This window comes from Pleurodeles waltl, chromosome 7 (assembly GCF_031143425.1).
Source record: "Pleurodeles waltl isolate 20211129_DDA chromosome 7, aPleWal1.hap1.20221129, whole genome shotgun sequence".
Classification (NCBI taxonomy): Eukaryota; Metazoa; Chordata; class Amphibia; order Caudata; family Salamandridae; genus Pleurodeles; species Pleurodeles waltl.
The window spans coordinates 865,419,310-865,437,259 of record NC_090446.1 but is presented as its reverse complement, the minus strand read 5'-3'; the positions used below and the strand labels follow the sequence as shown (position 1 = coordinate 865,437,259).

The window sequence follows — 17,950 nt, the reverse complement described above, 5'->3', positions numbered from 1 at the left end:
GCCAGTGCTTCCTTAAGCTCTTCAACCTAATTCTCGATAGATATTTATTTTTCAAGATGGCCATTTTATAATTGAAGTAATTGAACCTGAAATTTGAATTTGTCTAAAATCTATTTTGATGCATTCTTCATGTGTTTAGTATGTCTTTTCTCCAATTGTCTTTTCTCAATTTCGATCTCATCTCCAGTGATCACCTTGCAGTGGTTAGATCATCCACTGTTTATTTCATATGGAACAGTTTTATCTTCCTTACAGTATTTAAAAGGATAAGGCTTCAACTATCATTGATCTGAAAATCCCTCGCATTCCTCCAGATGAATCACCTGTTGTAAATACTTAGCTCCCGAATAACGGCAATACTGCAAGCTGGCAAAGAGTTTGAAAAGAGTGCAAAACCAAGAGACTAGATTTCCCCTCCTATTGGGGAAAAAATAATCACATGGAGCTTGTATAAAAAAAAAACAGGCATTCGGCACCTTGCAGCCTTTAGGGATAAGCTAATGGTCTGAATCATTATTGGAATCCACCCCCTTCCCCCTTGCCCCCCCTAGTCATTACTCAAAGCCGGGGACCTAATCTGTTAAGATTTCTTAATTTTTTAAGCAGTTGCGGACCCCCTCAGGAGGCTTTGCGGACCCCCACGGGTCCCCGGACCACAGGTTGGGAACCACTGCCCTAGGCTGAATCCTATGAGAAACTACAACAAAGGCAATTTGCCAACAGATTCAGATGTCCAAAAACATGGTGCCAGAACCCAAGACAATCAAGGAAAAAAAGAAAGGAAGTATACTAAACTCTGCTTGGTCAAACTAAACTATCTCCCCATCAGAAAGAAGCTAAAAAGGGACTGAATTATGTCTAAATTAAATGTGGTTAGACCAAAGTTTACTTGGTATTCATTGTAGTAGCCATCATGACATAAAATGTGTCTTTGCCTTTTAACTACCTTTTCACACTGTTCACTTACACATTCAAACAATCTAAACCATCCTTACTAATGAACTTGGCACATAAACGGTACCTGCCACTGTTAACTACACCTACTGACCTCTACTGCTATGATTGTGTAACCATGAAAGTGCCCTAAAGTGGCCAGAGGTTGACATATTAGATGCTATAGAGGACCCACAAATAAATGGGAAAAAACGAATGTACAGACTAATCTCTATTCACAGGTGAAATGGACAAGCATCCATTAATAGTAAGCCCACTGGAAGGAAGGAAGGTGTGTAGATGCAGTGATGTTTCCAAACTTTATTACTTCCTTCCCTTTCAGGCTGCAGAAGAGAGAGTTCGGACAACCACCACTAAGGTTCTCGTCGCAGCTGCTCAGAAAGACTTTCTCAAGGAGAGGATCAAACTCATCTCGATTCTGTGGGATTCTGGAATTCCGGTGAGCAAAGCATAATGGGGTCTTGTCCTTTGCATTTGCCAAGATACAAACGTAATTTGTCCATAAGGTAAAACTCCACCTCCTTTGTGTTCTGGGCCGTAGCATGATTGAGGCCTTGTGTACATGGGCAAGTTGCAGAACAAAAATAAAAGTTGATTTAATTCATACTACGACATTAGTGTTAAACTATGTGTTTCCAAATATGGTTTCAGTCATCTTGTGTTTTGTGCCTAGCAGCTGTTTTCTTTTTCCCGGTAAGGCAGCTCACTATTTGAGACTCCAAAGTAGGAGACCACTTTTCTTCTCCACAATAGAATTAAGTGAGCCTTTCTCACTTACTACGGCAACCTCTTGAGCCTGCTTTATCAGAAGAGTGGATGACCCCCTGGGGAGACCCAATGGCCTGTACTTGTTAGCTACCCAGACAGGACACTTATTTATATTGGAGCTACAGTTCAAAATGCTTTGTAGATAGCAGTGTTCCATGGGAGACAACTGAACCTGAGATGTGAATTTTACGTTAGTCAAACATTTGAGTATTTACCTTAACTGTAACTTCCGTAACAGTTGTAGATAGGCTCTTTTTGGAATTTCTAGATCTGAGAATGTCACAAATTAGTTCTAAGAATCACGCTTTCTGTATTTCGAAGTGTCCTGCAATCTTTGCTCCTAGTAAGGATATGCATGTCTCCTTGTCTATACAATGACTTCTTCGCTGTTGAAGTCGTAGGTCGGTCTTGCCAGGAGCTGTAGTCCGCATATCCAGAACACTAACTCTGCTCCTCAGACCTTCTAACTGACCAGGAGAGAGAGAGGCTTTTTCAGTTCCAAATGAGAGGTTTCTGTGTGATGCCTGAAGGACACCTTGAAGCCTGGACTAAATGCACTGTAGCAGATGGAAATTGCTCTGTCTCCTTCGTGCAGATATTGTGCAGAACTCCGTAATTTGCTCCCAAATTACATTGAACAGAAGCATTTAGAAATGTAATAGGTGTGATCTTGCCTGGCCATCTCTCCATTACCTACGCATAAACAAAGCCTTATCCATCCCAGGTTTTGGAGAGAGGGTTAGGTAATAGGGTGAAGGTTATGTGTGTTCTCTTGCACTGGTCTGTTACTTCACCGAGGCTGCTTGAATCTTAATGTAGTCAAAGTGATGTACATTGACATCAGACCATTCATTTACACAATATGTCAGAAATTACCATTAGTAAGCTATGACCGTCTATACGGCATATCAAGTGTATGACAAAAATTATGGATATTGTGCCATGGTCAGCATTATGGCATAGGTAGTCAACGTTGTGCATGGCCCTCCTAACATCTGGAATTACTACCATACTGCCAGGGCCAGCCTTATACCCTAGGCAGGATTCCATTTTGCTGTAGTTGCCCAAACTATTTTACAAATTACTACCATTCTTTCAAGGCCAGCATTAGGCCATCAATCCATGGATACCCACAGTATGGCAAGTTTTATCACCATCATTTCAAAGCCAGCATTATGACCTAAGATTACACCTTCATAACATAAACACCAACAGTGTGCCAGAAATTACCATCATTAAACCAGGGGTAATTTAATGCCATGGCAAGCACACTCATGATATGCATGCCCACAGTATTTTTCAATTACTGCTATTCCGCATCTTTCAGATTTGTGTATGCCAAGAATGACCACATTGTTCAGTGCTCAACATTGTTGCCCCCCTTTGCTGATCAATGTTTCTTTCATTGATGTAGCAGTATCAACAGTTTATTTGCTGTCTCCACCTCCCCTACTTGTTATGCTTCCTTTCCCCTTTCAGCGACCAGTTAACCTTACAGAGCAGAAGAGAATCCGACATATTCAACGGTTTTAGAGTGTACAGTGTTATAATGCTAATGTGGCGTGGGAGCATTGTGGTCGATGGTGAAGTACATGTTATTCCTTCGCATCACTATCATTTTGGGGTACTGTTCTAGAAAGCTCCTGTGATTGGAGTTGTAGTTTGCAAGTTCTTTATAGTCAGGGTGTTGCACTAGAAGTTTTTGTTTAGAGTCCCTTTATGTTGCTTGGCAAGTTTTGCATTTGGGCACGAAGACTGGGTGGAGGAGCTGTAAATTCCCCTGTGGTCGTCCTGTGGTATATATTACTTACTTCTTGTGTATTGACCATTTCATTCCACTCGTTCCCCATATGCCTGCAAGCTTTCATTAGCCCACTGTATGGCAGAATGTCTGTCTCAGCCGCTCAGACAGAAGATCAATCTGGTGTGATAATCTAGTGTGATAATCTGTGTGGTCGGCAGCATGTGATCATGTAAGTGGGCTACCGGGAGTTGTTTCTGCTTTGAATAGTGTATGCGGCCTAGGCTCATCCTAGGGGTGTCTGGAGCCCAGAGCGAGAATACGGAAAATGGCCTTTGTATGTAAAGAACAGACACCAGAAACCCTTCAGCAGTGGTGTGAGCAATGGCACAATAAAGGGCAAGTTAAGATAATGGGTGAGGGCTTAGACTAGTCGAGGCGTTTGAAGGCAAGAATATGTAAGACAAGCCAGAATGAGCAATGGCAGAGATGATGCTATATGCCTTAGGCCAGTTATGTAAGCTGTTCACTACTGTGGACCCCTACTTAATCATTATGGGATCCCCACTGATCAATTACTGGATGCCGGTACCCTGGCCTAACCACTTTCCATTAATTAAACCTGAAAACAATAAATAAAAGAAAACAGATAGAAACATTCCTCAAACAAATATACAAATAATTAAATATTAACATATAAACAAATCTAAACTTTAATGGGAAGGTTGGAGCTTTTCTCATTTCATGAGGCCAGTCATCCATACTATATTCTGTTTGATGCACTGCTCCCATGAATGAATCTGAGGATACGAACTTAATTTTTAGCCTCCAATGTTAAATTCCTTCACATTTACAGACCATTTTAACATTTTCAATTGTACAGTTTGCTTATTTATTATATACAGTTTATTAATCTGTTAATATTGTTCCGTGGACACTCTGAATAAGCTTTATGGATCCCAGGGGTCCCTGGACCACAAGTTAAGAATCGCAGCCTAACCTACACTGATCTGAGAGCTGTGAAGTCTGGTGCCTGTAGAACTCCTGCAGCTGGTGGTATCCTGCATTTGGAGCCTCAGTGTGGTTTTGTTCTACTGTGTAGCTCCTCCACAAAATGTTGCAGGCTCTTTTGTATCTGCACAACTCTTTTTCATCTATTCTGGCATGAGCATAATGCAGAAACAGCAGGAGAGCAATCAAGGCAGCCCCCGCCTCGTAACGGTGGCACCCCCCACCCAATTGAGGCTGCAGTTTATTTGGCAATTATTCAACTTAAAAGCGACCCTTCAACCCCCAATTCCTTTTTATTCAGAAAGCTAGTGCCCTCTTTTCATGGCCTCCCAAGCACCATGCCCTACATTCAGTGCCGGCCAGTTTGCCCCAGGTTCCCTATTACCTTGGAGGTGTAACCATTCCTTCGCATCCAGGGCACGCGTCTGCTTCCAGCCCCAACCGGATCGAGTCTGTGCCCTTATCACTGCCCCCAAATGCTATGTCCTTCATTCAGTGCTAGCCAGTCAGGCCCAGGTGCCCTGTCACCTTGGGTGGAACCATTCATTCTGGGAAAGCGTCTGCTTCAAGCCCAAAGTTGGTGACCTTTCACTTCTGGTGCAACCACTGAATTCCCCTCCGGGTAAGCATCTTCTTCCAACCCAGCTCGGTGACCTTTCACTTCCGGCGCAAACACCTTCTTCCAGGCAAGCATCTCCTTCCAGCCCACCGGATGACCCTTCACTTCCAGTATCACTATTCATTTCATTCAGGGCAAGCGTCTGCTTCCAGCCCCAGAACAAATTGATATCCTGTGAAGGTTTCCACCCTTCCGTGCCAGTTGACCCAGTCACCTCTACACCAATTTCTTCCGGCACTGCCCTTGATTGTTTCCTTCCTGCTCAACCCATGAGGCCATTGCAGTAGCCTGCCAGTACCTCCCTAGGTCCTGACTGTCACCTGCTTATGGCCTTTTCCCCTTCTGCAAACGGCCAGGCCTCTGCACCGAAAAGATCTCCTGTAAGTCTATTATGCCTCTGTGACAGTAATCCCCTGGTGTACACAATCTCTGCTCCTTGCCTTCTCTGAGGGTGGGTGGGTGTCCTCTGAAACATCCCCAGGAGAAAGAGGGCCCTGTGCCAGGTGCCTGCAGTTAAATATCTTCCATCCCTCAGCCACATTGCTATAGCTATTTTACGACTGGGCTGGACCCATGTCCTCCTCCCTGACCTGTAACTTCCTTGCCTACCTTATCTCCCCTTCCTTACTCCAGAACAGTCTGGGTTCTGCTCCCTGGGTGTGGCCTCCACTAAGACCCATGGTCCAGCGGGGGGGCCAAACCAAGGGGCATAGTGCGGCCCATCTGCCATGCTGGTGTTTGCCCCCTCGGGTTGCTGGGGGATGGTCTTCCTGCAGATGGTGCGTGATGGGCTTTGTCTGAGGAGCATGGGCAGGTTGTTCCAGCTCATAGCTGCGAGGTAAGTTAAAGATCTTCCTCCGGCAGTGGTTTTCCGTATGCGTGGGATGGTGGGTGGTGGGATTATGGAAAGAGATGCAATGGTTCAGGTAGGCTGGTTCGATGTTGTGAGTGGCCTTGTAGGTGTGGGTGAGTAGTTTGAAGATGATTTGCTTCTCCACTGGGAGCCGATGGAGGGTCCTCAGGTGTTGGGAGAATTGTTCCTTGCAGGGGAAGTTCAAGACGAGTCTGGCAGCGGTGTTTTGGATGAGTTGTAGTTTCCTGATGTTATAAGTTGTGCCAGCGTAGTCAAGCTTGCTTGTGACTAAGACGTGGGTGATTGTCTTGTGGCAGTTGACTGGGATCCATTTGACGATTTTGTGGATTTGGCGGAGGGTGTGCCAGCGGGAAGTGGTGACTGCGTTTACCTGTCGGCTCATTAAGGAAGTGTTGAGGATGATTCCGAGGTTGTGGGCATGGTCAGTTGGAGAAGGCGGGGCGCTGAGCGTTGTGGGCCACCAGGAGTCATCCCAGGCTGAAGTGGAGTTTCCGAAGATGATGAGCTCGGTCTTGTCTGAGTTGAGCTTGAGGCAGCTCTCTCTCATCCACTCAACGACTGCTTCCATTCCTGTGTAGAAGTCCATCTTCGCTTTGTCCGGGTCTTCAGTGAGGGATATGATGAATTGTGTGTCATCGACGTATGGCACAATGTTCATTCCGTGGCCTCTGACGATGGCTGCAAGCGGGGCTATGTAGATGTTGAAGAGCGTTGGGCTCAGGGAGGAACCTCGAGGGACTCCACAGCTGACTTCTGTTCGTTTGGATGCAAAGGGTAGGAGCCTTACTCTCTGTGTCCTTCCGGAAAGGAAGGAGTGGATCCATTGCAAGGCTTTTCCACAGATTCCTGCGTAGTTGAGTCTGGTGCATAAGGTGCTGTGGGAGATCGTGTCGAAGGCTTCTGAGAGGTCGAAGAGTATGAGTGCTGCGGTGTGGCCGCCGTTGAGGAGTGTGCGAACGTCATCGGTGGCTGCAAGAAGAGCTGTCTCCGTGCTATGGTTGCTGCGGAAGTCAGACTGAGAGATGTCCAGCGAGTTGTTGTCTTCGATGAATTGTCGCAGCTGTGAGTTGATCGCTTTTTCCATTACTTTGGCCGGGTAGGATGGTAGCAAGATGGGCCGGAAGTTCTTTAGCTCTGATGGGTCACCCTGGGTTTCTTTGGGAGGGGGCGGACTTCGGCGTGTTTCCAGTCTTCATGGAAGGTGGCTGTGTTGATAGAGCAGTTCAGCATCTTGGAGAGCTTGGGGCGAAGAATGCACTGACTCTGTTGTAGATATGGTGGGAACAGGGGTCTGTGGGAGCTCCAGAGTGAGTGCTGTTTGTGATGCTTTCTGTCTCTTCTGTTGTGAGAGTGGACCAGCTGTGGATGGTTTGGGTGGGTTCTGGGGGGCTGAGACGGTCGTAGGTTCTGATGCTGGGCAGGTTTTCTGGGAGGAAGCTTGTCATAAATGTCCTTAAACTTGTGGTGGAAGAAAGTGGACAATTTGTCGAAGAGGTCTTGCGACAGGGGATGTTGGTGGTTTCGGAGGGGGGATTGGTGAATTTGTTGATTACCATGAAGAGTTCTTTCGTGTTGTGCGTCGAGAAGTTGATGCATTGAGAGTGCGGCTCTTTTTGCGTCCTTGATGCATCAGTGGTGGGTGGCAGTGGCGGCTCTGAAGGAGGCGAGGGCTATGCTGGTTTTGCTGTTTCTTCTCTGGGTGTATGCAGGTGCGCTTGGATTCCTGGAGTTCTGTGGTGAACCAGCTGGCTTTCTTTGGGATGCGCTTGATCAAACTTGATCAGGGGGGGGTAAAGGCGCCATCGCATTCGGTGATCTAGGAGTTGAGGATGCATGTTGTGGAGTTGGCATCATCAGTGGGAGGCGGGGATGATTTGTCAAGGGTCGTGGTGAGTTGTTAGTCAGTGATTTTGTTCCATTTCCTGTGAGGGGCCCTGGGGACGTGGAGGCGGCTGTTGTGTGTGGTGATGGCGAAGTGTAAGCAGTGGTGGTCAGTCCAATCCGGGGTGGAGATGTTCTTGATGGTAATCCGGTTTCTTGAGGTGAAAATAGGGTCCAGTGTGTGTCCTGCAGCCCTTTTGTGCACGGTGATCAGTTGTCTGAGGCCGAGGGTGGCAAGGTTGTTGAGTATGGAAGTTGTGTTTCGGTCATTGCAGTCCTTGAGGTGAAAATTCAAGTCGCTGAGGAGGAGGTAGTCGGTGGTCGCCAGGGCGTAGGGGGTGGTGATGTCTACAATGGCGTTGATGAATGCGGGGCAGGGGCCGGGCAGTCTGAAGATCAGGATGCCGCGGAGGGAGGAGTTGTGAGTGGCGTGGATCAAGAAGTGAAGGTGTTCCTTTTTGGTGCAGTGTTCCTCCGTGTTGACCATGATGCGGAGTGAGGACTTGTGTACGATGACCACTCCTCCACCCGAACAGGAGGGCAGGTCCTTCCTTATGATGTTGTAGCTGTCCGGGATTGAGATGGCGATGTCTGGTCCAGAGGTAGGGTTGATCCAGGTCTCGGTTAGGAATGCAGTGTCTGGACGGGCGGGCCGATCAGGTCCCAAAGTTCAGTGGTTTGCTTATGGAGGGAGCGTATATTCAGAAGGAGGCAGTTGATGAGGTTGGGGTGGACGTCAGTGGTTCCGGGTTTGGGGTGTTCCTGTTGTTGTGGCTGAAGCTGAGGTTGCAATTCCGGTAGGAAACAGGTCCGTGGGTCTCCTTAGGAGATACGGTGCAGCATGTGCTGGGACGTCCAGTGTTAAGACAAAGGAGGGTCTTGGTGTTGTAATGGAGGGTGGTCTGGGAACGGCTCATCTGAGATTCAGGGTTCCTGGTGCTGGGCCTGGTCCAGGAACAGACAGGCACAGATGGGCTTGCCTTTGACGCACCTTTGGCATGCCAGCAGTGCGGCCGCCATTAAGAAGGGGAAGGAGGCGGGGGTTCGGTCAGCTGGGAGGCGTGAGGGCAGGAAAGCGCATCATGGGGGCGGGGCAGCAGCGGCGCAGGAGGGAGAGAGGCAGAAGGAGGCAAGGGGGATGAAATAAAAACATTAGAGAGAAAGATTGGAAATAAAGATTAGAAAAACGGGTGAAAGCTGAGGTAAAAGGTAGGAGTAAAGGAGAGAGAGAGAGACAGACGGGCAGGAGCAAGGAGAGAGAAGAGAGAAGAAGAAAGACAGGAGACACTTACTTGTGGATGGCCACTAGACCACCAGGGACGAGGCGCAGGCAGGAGCCTGCAGATGGAGGATGGCCTCAAACTGAGTCAGGCAAACTCTGTTCGATCCAGTGGAGAGGCAGTAGCAGCAGGAGCTGGGGAGGGAAGCAGACGCTGACCAGAGGTCCTGTTGCTGGCACCTTTCAGTCTTCATTAATAAATCAGACTGCCAGACCAGGCCCTTTTTTGCACACTACCCTCTTCACACACTACAGGTCAACTCAGAATTATGATCCTGGTACAAATTGGTGTTTTTTCTGGGAGTTGTAGTTTCCAGATTAAATACAACTTAGTCCCAAAAAGATTTTTTCGAATATTTCTCTCCACCTTTGGACTTCCTCAAATGCCCTGTACCCATATTAAACACATACTGTAAGGCCACACATGAAACTGTTAAGGCTATTTTTATTCTGATCATTGAGATGTTTACTCTCAAATGTTATTTTCTTGTTGATTGAAATGTACTTTTGTTTTAGTTTTGTCTTCACCTTAAATTCTTAACCTCCAGACTGCTTTGTTTGGTGCCTGGTGTTACTGGCTTAGCCCAGCACCAGCCAGCTGGGTAAGCCTATAGCCTGGCAAAAGTACTTAATAGAAGAGCCAAGGATATTTCAAAGGAGCTGTTATTCATCTCTGGAAAGTGAGTTACTGGATTTAGGGTCCTGAAGATGTTCAAGTAGCGAGCATTACACCGTTCATCTTCTGTTGCATCTCTGACTCTATCAGTGATCATAGCACAAATCCTGTCCTTTGTTTAGAAAGGGAATTATCTTTCCCCGGTAAATTCACGGGATACCCTAGGTATGTGTTCTACACAACTCTGTTTTGTGGTCTGAACATGCCATTCATGTCAGGTCTTTTTTCATTTGCGGTTCTTAGCCTGTGCATTTGCCTCGGCCTTGTATCTATTTCTTAATGTATGTCTACAATTCAGAGGCAAATGGTCCGTGGGGTTGGCGGACATTGATGCCGTGTCACTGTAGCCAAATGTATTGGTGACTCTGATTTGCTTTTGATTGTCTGCAGGCTGAGATGCTGTACAAGAAAAATCCAAAGCTTTTAAGCCAACTGCACTATTGCGAGGAGACGGGGATCCCGCTTGTTGTTATCATTGGTGAACAGGAAATAAAAGATGGTGTTGTTAAGCTGCGTGTTGTGAGAACCAGGGAAGAGGTAAGAACTGGATATATCCTTGCAGAGCAGTCGAGTAGAATGTGAAATATCTCCAACTTCTGCTTCCTTTCAGGTGTACATGTCCCCAGAGAGAAACCTTAGGTAAATGGAGGCACAGACATCTACAAGCACAAATATCAATGAAAGTGACCTGATTCATTACAACCAACAAGACATATTTCTTGTTCCTGTCCATGAAAAGTAGTACTGACCCACATAATTTCCTGTTTTTCTCCCCATGATACACAGCATCTTCAAGGAAAAGATAAGTTATAAAAGAACTTGAATTGTTAATAAGGTATGTTTATATCAACATTTTTTTTCCCTGTTTTAACAGGTTAGCATCACACAGATAGGCCTGCTACAGCGGCCTTGCTCTCTCTGCTGAAAAACAGCTACTTTGCTAGACTACTCTGCTGAGCAGTTAGTGGTTTATTTAAGGGTTTGAATTTGCGCTCTGCATAAGTGTTATAGCCAAATTCATAAAGCAAACCTATATTTAGACGAAACATTTGGGTTTGTTGCTGCTGCTATACGCTGGAAAGCCCTACCCAGCTAGTCATACATTCCTGGGAAGGGTAAATTGGGAATCATTTAAAAAAAAAAAACGGAGCAGCAGGGGTAGCTCTCATCAAAAAAGAGGCAAGTGGAACCTTCCTGTTCTAGTGAAGAAGACCAGCATTGAAATAGAAAGCTTCAGAACTCTTTATTAGGGGTGTTACGCCCCAACCAGGACTTTGTTGAAATCTCAAAGAGACGTTGCAGCTGCTGTATTGCTAGGTCCTTGGACACAACTCTACACGTATCCTCTAATAATCACTTGCTATTTCCCTGGGATCCTGTGAGAGGCGTGTCCTGATGTCGCCACAGATAGTGAACAAGCTATAGTGGTGGCCAGTCCTTGCCAGTCTGAATGAGGGAGCTTCTCTGGGCCCTTGAGTCAGGGGTTATGATTAAAGCTAGAAGAAGGATGGATTGGAGGGTGCTGTATGTTGACTCCTACAGTGCAAGCTCGGTGTTCAATAGCGGAACAAAAGCATTTGTTTAATTACAAAGAATTGGCAGGGTTTTCAAAGCTGTGGTGGAGTTTGCCTCATTGATTCACAATGTCCAAATTTATACAGTCAGGTCACGTGCACATACATGAATCATTTAGGCAACACGTGAGTTCAGAGTCTGTGTCATTTAGCAGAAGAGATACGATCTTGGGCAGGAAGGTATGTTCTCTATCTCTCTCTCTCGCTCTCTCTCTCTTTCTCTCTCGTTTTCTCTCTCTGAGATCTATTTTCTGGGGATGGAGAATATTCCCACCGACAGAGCGTGTCAGATTTTTCTATCATCTGTGGCTTTGTCTATCCTCTCTAAGTTTTGTGACCATTCAAGAGAAGGTGGGGAAGTCTTGGATAGACCTTTTTTGTGGCCCTTAACAACAATCTACTACCTGTATTTAGTTCTCTCCTGCCAGACCCATGGAGGTGGAGAGTGGATGCAATGAGCTTTAAGTAGGAAGTCCGAAATGCACCACTGGCCTCGTTTTAATGCAAAAATGGATATGAGGCCCTACCCCATGGTCTGCTACAGAAGTGTTTTTTTAGATTCGCTAAAATCACTTATTGACACCAAGAGTTTTCAGAAGTCTTGTTTTTTTTAGTGCACAGATGCCACAGGACAGCACCCACTCTGAAACCTGTTCCAGCTTCAGTGCAGTTCACCACCTGCCACTTTTATGTGCAGATCAATATCTTGGCCATAGTCGGATAAAGACATACTGAATGGCGCGGTCAAGGTCATGACCTTTACAAACCATTAATGTTAGAGAAGAACACAAAAAATTGTAGAGCTTATATTATTTTGGTCATTCACAATATTTTGAAAGCATATCTACTATTACTTTTAAAACATCACCATGCCTCGTCCATTAATGAAGTGGGTCATGAAAGTTTGTTGTTTTAAAAATTGGGTCATGGTACTGAAAAGTTTGGGAAAGTACTAAACTAAATATAAAACAAATGCACTCTGTGCTGCATCCTCAAGCAGAGCAATACACTCTCCGATCTGCTACCAAATATTGCACAACCAAAAACACTTTCAAGAATGCAAACAAACTTATGCTTGGCGTTAGCAGCAAACTCAAATGTAATGAATACATGTTTTAACATATGCTGACAGACAATTTTGTAAAATGGGCACGTAATATATTAAACATTGAACTGTAGATTCCCACAGAAAGTATTTGTTCGGAATGTTTCTTCGGTATATTAGGTTAATGATATTTTCATAACATTTTCTACCTCTTCCACGAACACACAGAGTGAGCTGTATGAATGGCATGGAACTTCAATTTAGAGTCTTCGGTGCATGAAATCTTGAGCTTTGTTTACTTGAATCTACTACGTGCCCGAGGGCAAATTATTAAAAATGCAAGAAGTTGCTATGCTTCAAAGAAAAAAAAAGTTTTCATTGTCAATCAAAAGTTACCTTATCTATTATGTGCAATATTTGTCAGACTGTGCCTCATCTACAGCACTTAACAGTGAAATTGGGGGGGTCCTAATATTGCTTGGGCAGTGTTCAAGTCCCATATGTGCTTAGTGTTGGAAGCCAGGTACTTTGTCACCAAAGTAAATCCTTACAGACAACCGACTTCTCATACATTTAGTGATAGTTTAGGTACATGCAAAAGTAGCTGTTGCAAAATCCTGTTAACAAAATTGCTATGATACTCATCATATAAAAACCTGCTGGTGTTGCCTGACCTCCACTTGCAGAGTTAGTAAATTACAATTTTTGTAAGTGGATGAAGACTAACATTTTAGACATAAAGTGGTTCTCGGGCAATGATTGATTGATTACCAGCATTTATGTGTTGCCCTCCACCCCCAAGAGTCTCCTGGTGTAACTGCTTAACAAAAGAAATAAGACTTCGGATTTTCTCTGGAATGTAAGAGAAGTTTGTGCATGTATTGTCCCTTATAAGAAAATTACACAGCCTTAGTCCCAGCACCAACCAGAAGCCTCCTTCTCATGTATCCTGGCTGTACCTAGCGATTGTAAAAGTGATTTTACACAGACTATGTAGCTGTGTCCTAGAAACAAGATGGTTGATTTTAGAGTTCAAGTACAAAAAGCCAGGTGGTGGAGACATTTGTAAACCATACAAGAGTTTTACAAGTAATGTGTTCTGAGACAAGGAGCAATGCTGCAACTTGCAAACTGTTGAAACATGATCTGTTATCAGCAGTCCAAAGGTGGCCTGGACCACAGCCTTTGGGGACCTCAAGAGCTAATACGGTTGTAAATCGGCTGATTTAAAGGCATTAATGACTGCACCCACTACCACTGATTCATTTTCTGTAAAATGAGTCGAAGATTGGGCATAAGCCTGTTAATTTAATGAAAACATTTTTTTTATTAAGGCATGTTTTTAACCTAATCTCTGTTTTATTTTTAGTCCAAAGATGTTTGGAATGTTCAGGGTAGTCAAAGTTGGCCTACTCTTGGCTCCTAAAACTACTAACTCCTTATTGGCTTGATTATTTTGTAGATAGTATTTCTGCAATGAGTGCTGGATTTTCTCCGCCAGAAGATGTAGATCTGCAACAGTCTGTCATTTAAGAGCCTTGTGTAGATTTAAGTATTATCTTCATATAACTAGATTGCATGGTCAAAATCAGACAAGGGACACAGTTATATATTGAACAATGCTAAGGAGAGGGCTAATACCTGAGGATGACTAGGAGGCCAGGTTGGGGACTGTAGGAGGCTGGCCTGGCTTGTAGTGGGTACCAGTGGTACTTACACCTTGTGCCAGTTCCAGTTATCCCTTATTAGTGTAGAAGAGCTGTTTCTAGCAGCTTAGACTGATAGAAGGTAGCTATAGCATAGCAGTTTACACTGAACTAGGAGACATGCAAAGCTCCTACTATACCACTGGTGTCATATGCACAATATCATAAGAAAACACAATACACAGATATACTAAAAATAAAGGTACTTTATTTTTATGACAATATGCCAAAAGTATCTCAGTGAGTACCCTCAGTATGAGGATGACCAATATACACAAGATATATGTACATAATACCAAAATTATGCAGTAATAGCAAAAGGAAGTAATGCAAGCAGTGTAAAGTTACAATAGATTGTAATAGTAGCACATAGGTATAGGGGCAACACAAACCATATACTCCAAAAATGGAATGCGAACCACGAATGGACCCCAACCCTATGTGAGCTTGTAGAGGGTCGCTGGGACTGTAAGAAAACAGTGAGGGTTAAAAAAATAGCCCACCCCAAGACCCTATAAGGTAGGTGTAAAGTGCACCTACAACCCCCAGAGAGCACAGAAGTCATGACAGGGGGATTCTGCAAGGAAAACCAACACCAGCAATGCAACAACAGTGGATTTCCGGACCTGAGTACCTGTAAGACAAGGGGACCAAGTCCAAGAGTCGTGACAGTGTCGAGAGTGGGAAGGAGCCCAGGAAATGCCAGCTGAAGGTGCAAGGAAGCTGCCACCGGATGGAAGAAGCTTGGTGTTTTGCAAGAACGAAGAGGACTAGGAACTTTCCCTTTGGAGGATGGATGTCCCACGTCGTGAAGAAGCTTGCAGAGGTGTTCCCACGCAGAAAGACCGCAAACAAGCCTTGCTAGAAGTTAGGGTTTTTGGGTGCTGCTGTGGCCCAGGAGGGACCAGGATGTCGCCACTTGGATGACAGGTAACCCTCACAGAAGCAGGCAGCACCCGCAGAAGTACCGGATCAGGCACTTAGAAGAGGAGTGACCCGGAGTCCACCCGAAGTCAGAAAAGGGAGTCCCACGACGCCGGAGGACAACTCAGAAGGTTGTGCACTGCAGGTTAGAGTGTCAGGGACCCAGGCTTGGCTGTGCACGAAGGAAATCCAGGAAGAGTGCACAGGAGCCGGAGCAGCTGCAAATCACGCAGTACCCAGCAGTGCAGTCTAGCGTGGGAGGCAAGGACTTACCTCCACCGAACTTGGACTGAAGAGTCACTGGACTGTGGGAGTCCCTTGGACAGAATTGCTGAGTTCCAGGGACCACGCTCGTCGTGCTGAGAGGGGACACAGAGGACCGGTGATGCAGTCTTTTGTTGCCTGCGGTTGCAGGGGGAAGATTCCGTCGACCCACGGGAGATTTCTTCAGAGCTCCTGGTGCAAGAAGGAGGCAGGCTACCCCCAGAGCATGCACCACCAGGAAACAGTTGAGAAAGCCAGCAGGATGAAGCGATACAAGGTTGCAGTAGTCGTCTTTGCTACTTTGTTGCGGTTTTGCAGGCCTCCTGAGCAGTCAGCGGTCGATCCTTTGGCAGAAGGTGAAGAGGGAGATGCAGAGGAACTCTGGAGAGCTCTTGCATTCGGTACCTGAAGAATTCCCCAAAGCAGAGACCCTAAATAGCCAGAAAAGGAGGTTTGGCTACCTAGGAAGGAGGATTGGCTACTAAGAGAGGTAAGAGCCTATCAGAAGGAGTCTCTGACATCACCTGCTGGCACTGGCCACTCAGAGCAGTCTAGTGTGCCAGCAACACCTCTGTTTCCAAGATGGCAGAGGTCTGGGGCACACTGGAGGAGCTCTGGGCACCTCCCCTGGGAGGTGCAGGTCAGGGGAGTGGTCACTCCCCTTTCCTTTGTCCAGTTTCGCGCCAGAGCAGGGCTGGGGGATCCCTAAACCGGTGTAGACAGGTTTATGCAGAGATGGGCAGCATCTGTGCCCATCAAAGCATTTCCAGAGGCCAGGGGAGGCTACTCCTCCCCAGCCTTCACACCTATTTCCAAAGGGAGAGGGTGTCTCTGAGGAAATCCTTTGTTCTGCCTTCCTGGGCCAGGGCTGCCTGGACCCCAGGGGACAGAAACCTGTCTGAGGGGTTGGCAGCAGCTGCAGTGCAAACCCTGAAAAGGCAGTTTGCAGTACCCGGGTTCTGTGCTAGAGACCCGGGGGATCATGGAATTGTCTCCCCAATGCCAGAGTGGCATTGGGGTGACAATTCCATGATCTTAGACATGTTACATGGCCATGTTCGGAGTTACCATTGTGACGCTATACATAGGTAGTGACCTATGTATAGTGCACGCGTGTAACGGTGTCCCCACACTCACAAAGTCCGGGGAATTTGCCCTGAACGATGTGGGGGCACCTTGGCTAGTGCCAGGGTGCCCACATAGTAAGTAACTTTGCACCCAACCTTCACCAGGTGAAGGTTAGACATATAGGTGACTTATAAGTTACTTAAGTGCAGTGGTAAATGGCTGTGAAATAACGTGGATGTTATTTCACTCAGGCTGCACTGGCAGGCCTGTGTAAGATTTGTCAGATCTCCCTATGGGTGGCAAAAGAAATGCTGCAGCCCATAGGGATCTCCTGGAACCCCAATACCCTGGGTACCTCAGTCCATATACTAGGGAATTATATGGGTGTACCAGTATGGCAATGTGAATTGGTGAAATTGGTCACTATCCTGTTAGTGACAATTTGGAAAGCAGAGAGAGCATAACCACTGAGGTTCTGGTTAGCAGAGCCTCAGTGAGACAGTTAGGCATCACACAGGGAACACATACATATAGGCCACAAACTTATGAGCACTGGGGTCCTGGCTAGCAGGGTCCCAGTGACACATAACAAACATACTGACAACATAGGGTTTTCACTATGAGCACTGGGCCCTGGCTAGCAGGATCCCAGTGAGACAGTGAAAACACCCTGACATATACTCACAAACAGGCCAAAAGTGGGGGTAACCAGGCTAGAAAGAGGCTACTTTCTCACAGGGACCCGCTGAGATCCGTGATTTAGGAAGCCATGGAACCACCATGATTGGAGCATTAGCAGAAAAGCTATTCACTTAAAGAAGATACTATGGTCAGTTATGTAAAAGACGAGAGGCAGATCCAGCTTAACTAGCAGAGATGGCATCCCTACATCACAAACCCTTGCCTTAGTACAATATGTGTTCTAATAAGGATATAAAATCTGCGAAAGACGATGTATTTAAGACTCCACTTGTAGAAACAATGTAATAATTCCGGTAGACTCCTGAAACTAATTGTAATGAAACAATATATTCCTATCCATCTGGCAGAGTCATTTTTTTCATGTTAGTATCGTGAGCAACTGATGACTGCATGATATTCACTACTCAATTTGGAACGGTCTCAACTTCTTCACTCAACAAGGCAGGCTCCTTCATTCCAAAGGAATCCCGTTTTCCACCCCCTTTTCTTTCCTAAATGTTTTGTTACCTCTGCTTGATTACGAGTCTCAAGACCGCCAGACTCGTGGTGACGGTCAGACCGCCACATTACAACACTGGCGGTCTGTCCGTCAGGGGACTGCCGTCTCCTCCAGGATCTCTGATCCCAATAGGCTGACAGCAGTCTTGGTTGTGATAAGCCAGATCGGCGTTGAAGTCAGTGCGCCCTGCTGATTACAACCATGTTCTCCGTCAGCCTTTTCAGGGCAGTTCAACCTCCATGAAAAGGCATGTGGAGAACAATTGCTGGGGGCCACATGAGGGCCCCTGCACTGCCCACAACATTGTTGTGAGCAGTGCAAGGGCCCTCCTCCCCAGCACTTTCAGAATGCGCACTGTCTGCACA

General features: G+C 46.1%; 1 protein-coding gene across 1 annotated transcript in view; it reads left to right on the top strand.

Annotated features, from left to right (window-relative positions):
- The window catches only part of LOC138245655 (histidine--tRNA ligase, cytoplasmic-like), a 119,554-nt gene that overhangs the window by 81,787 nt on the left and 19,817 nt on the right, over window positions 1–17,950 (top strand). Inside the window, exons 11-12 of the mRNA XM_069199402.1 lie at window positions 1,277–1,393; window positions 10,194–10,340. Of these exons, the coding sequence (XP_069055503.1) occupies window positions 1,277–1,393; window positions 10,194–10,340 (264 nt within the window). The remainder of the gene's footprint in view (window positions 1–1,276; window positions 1,394–10,193; window positions 10,341–17,950) is intronic.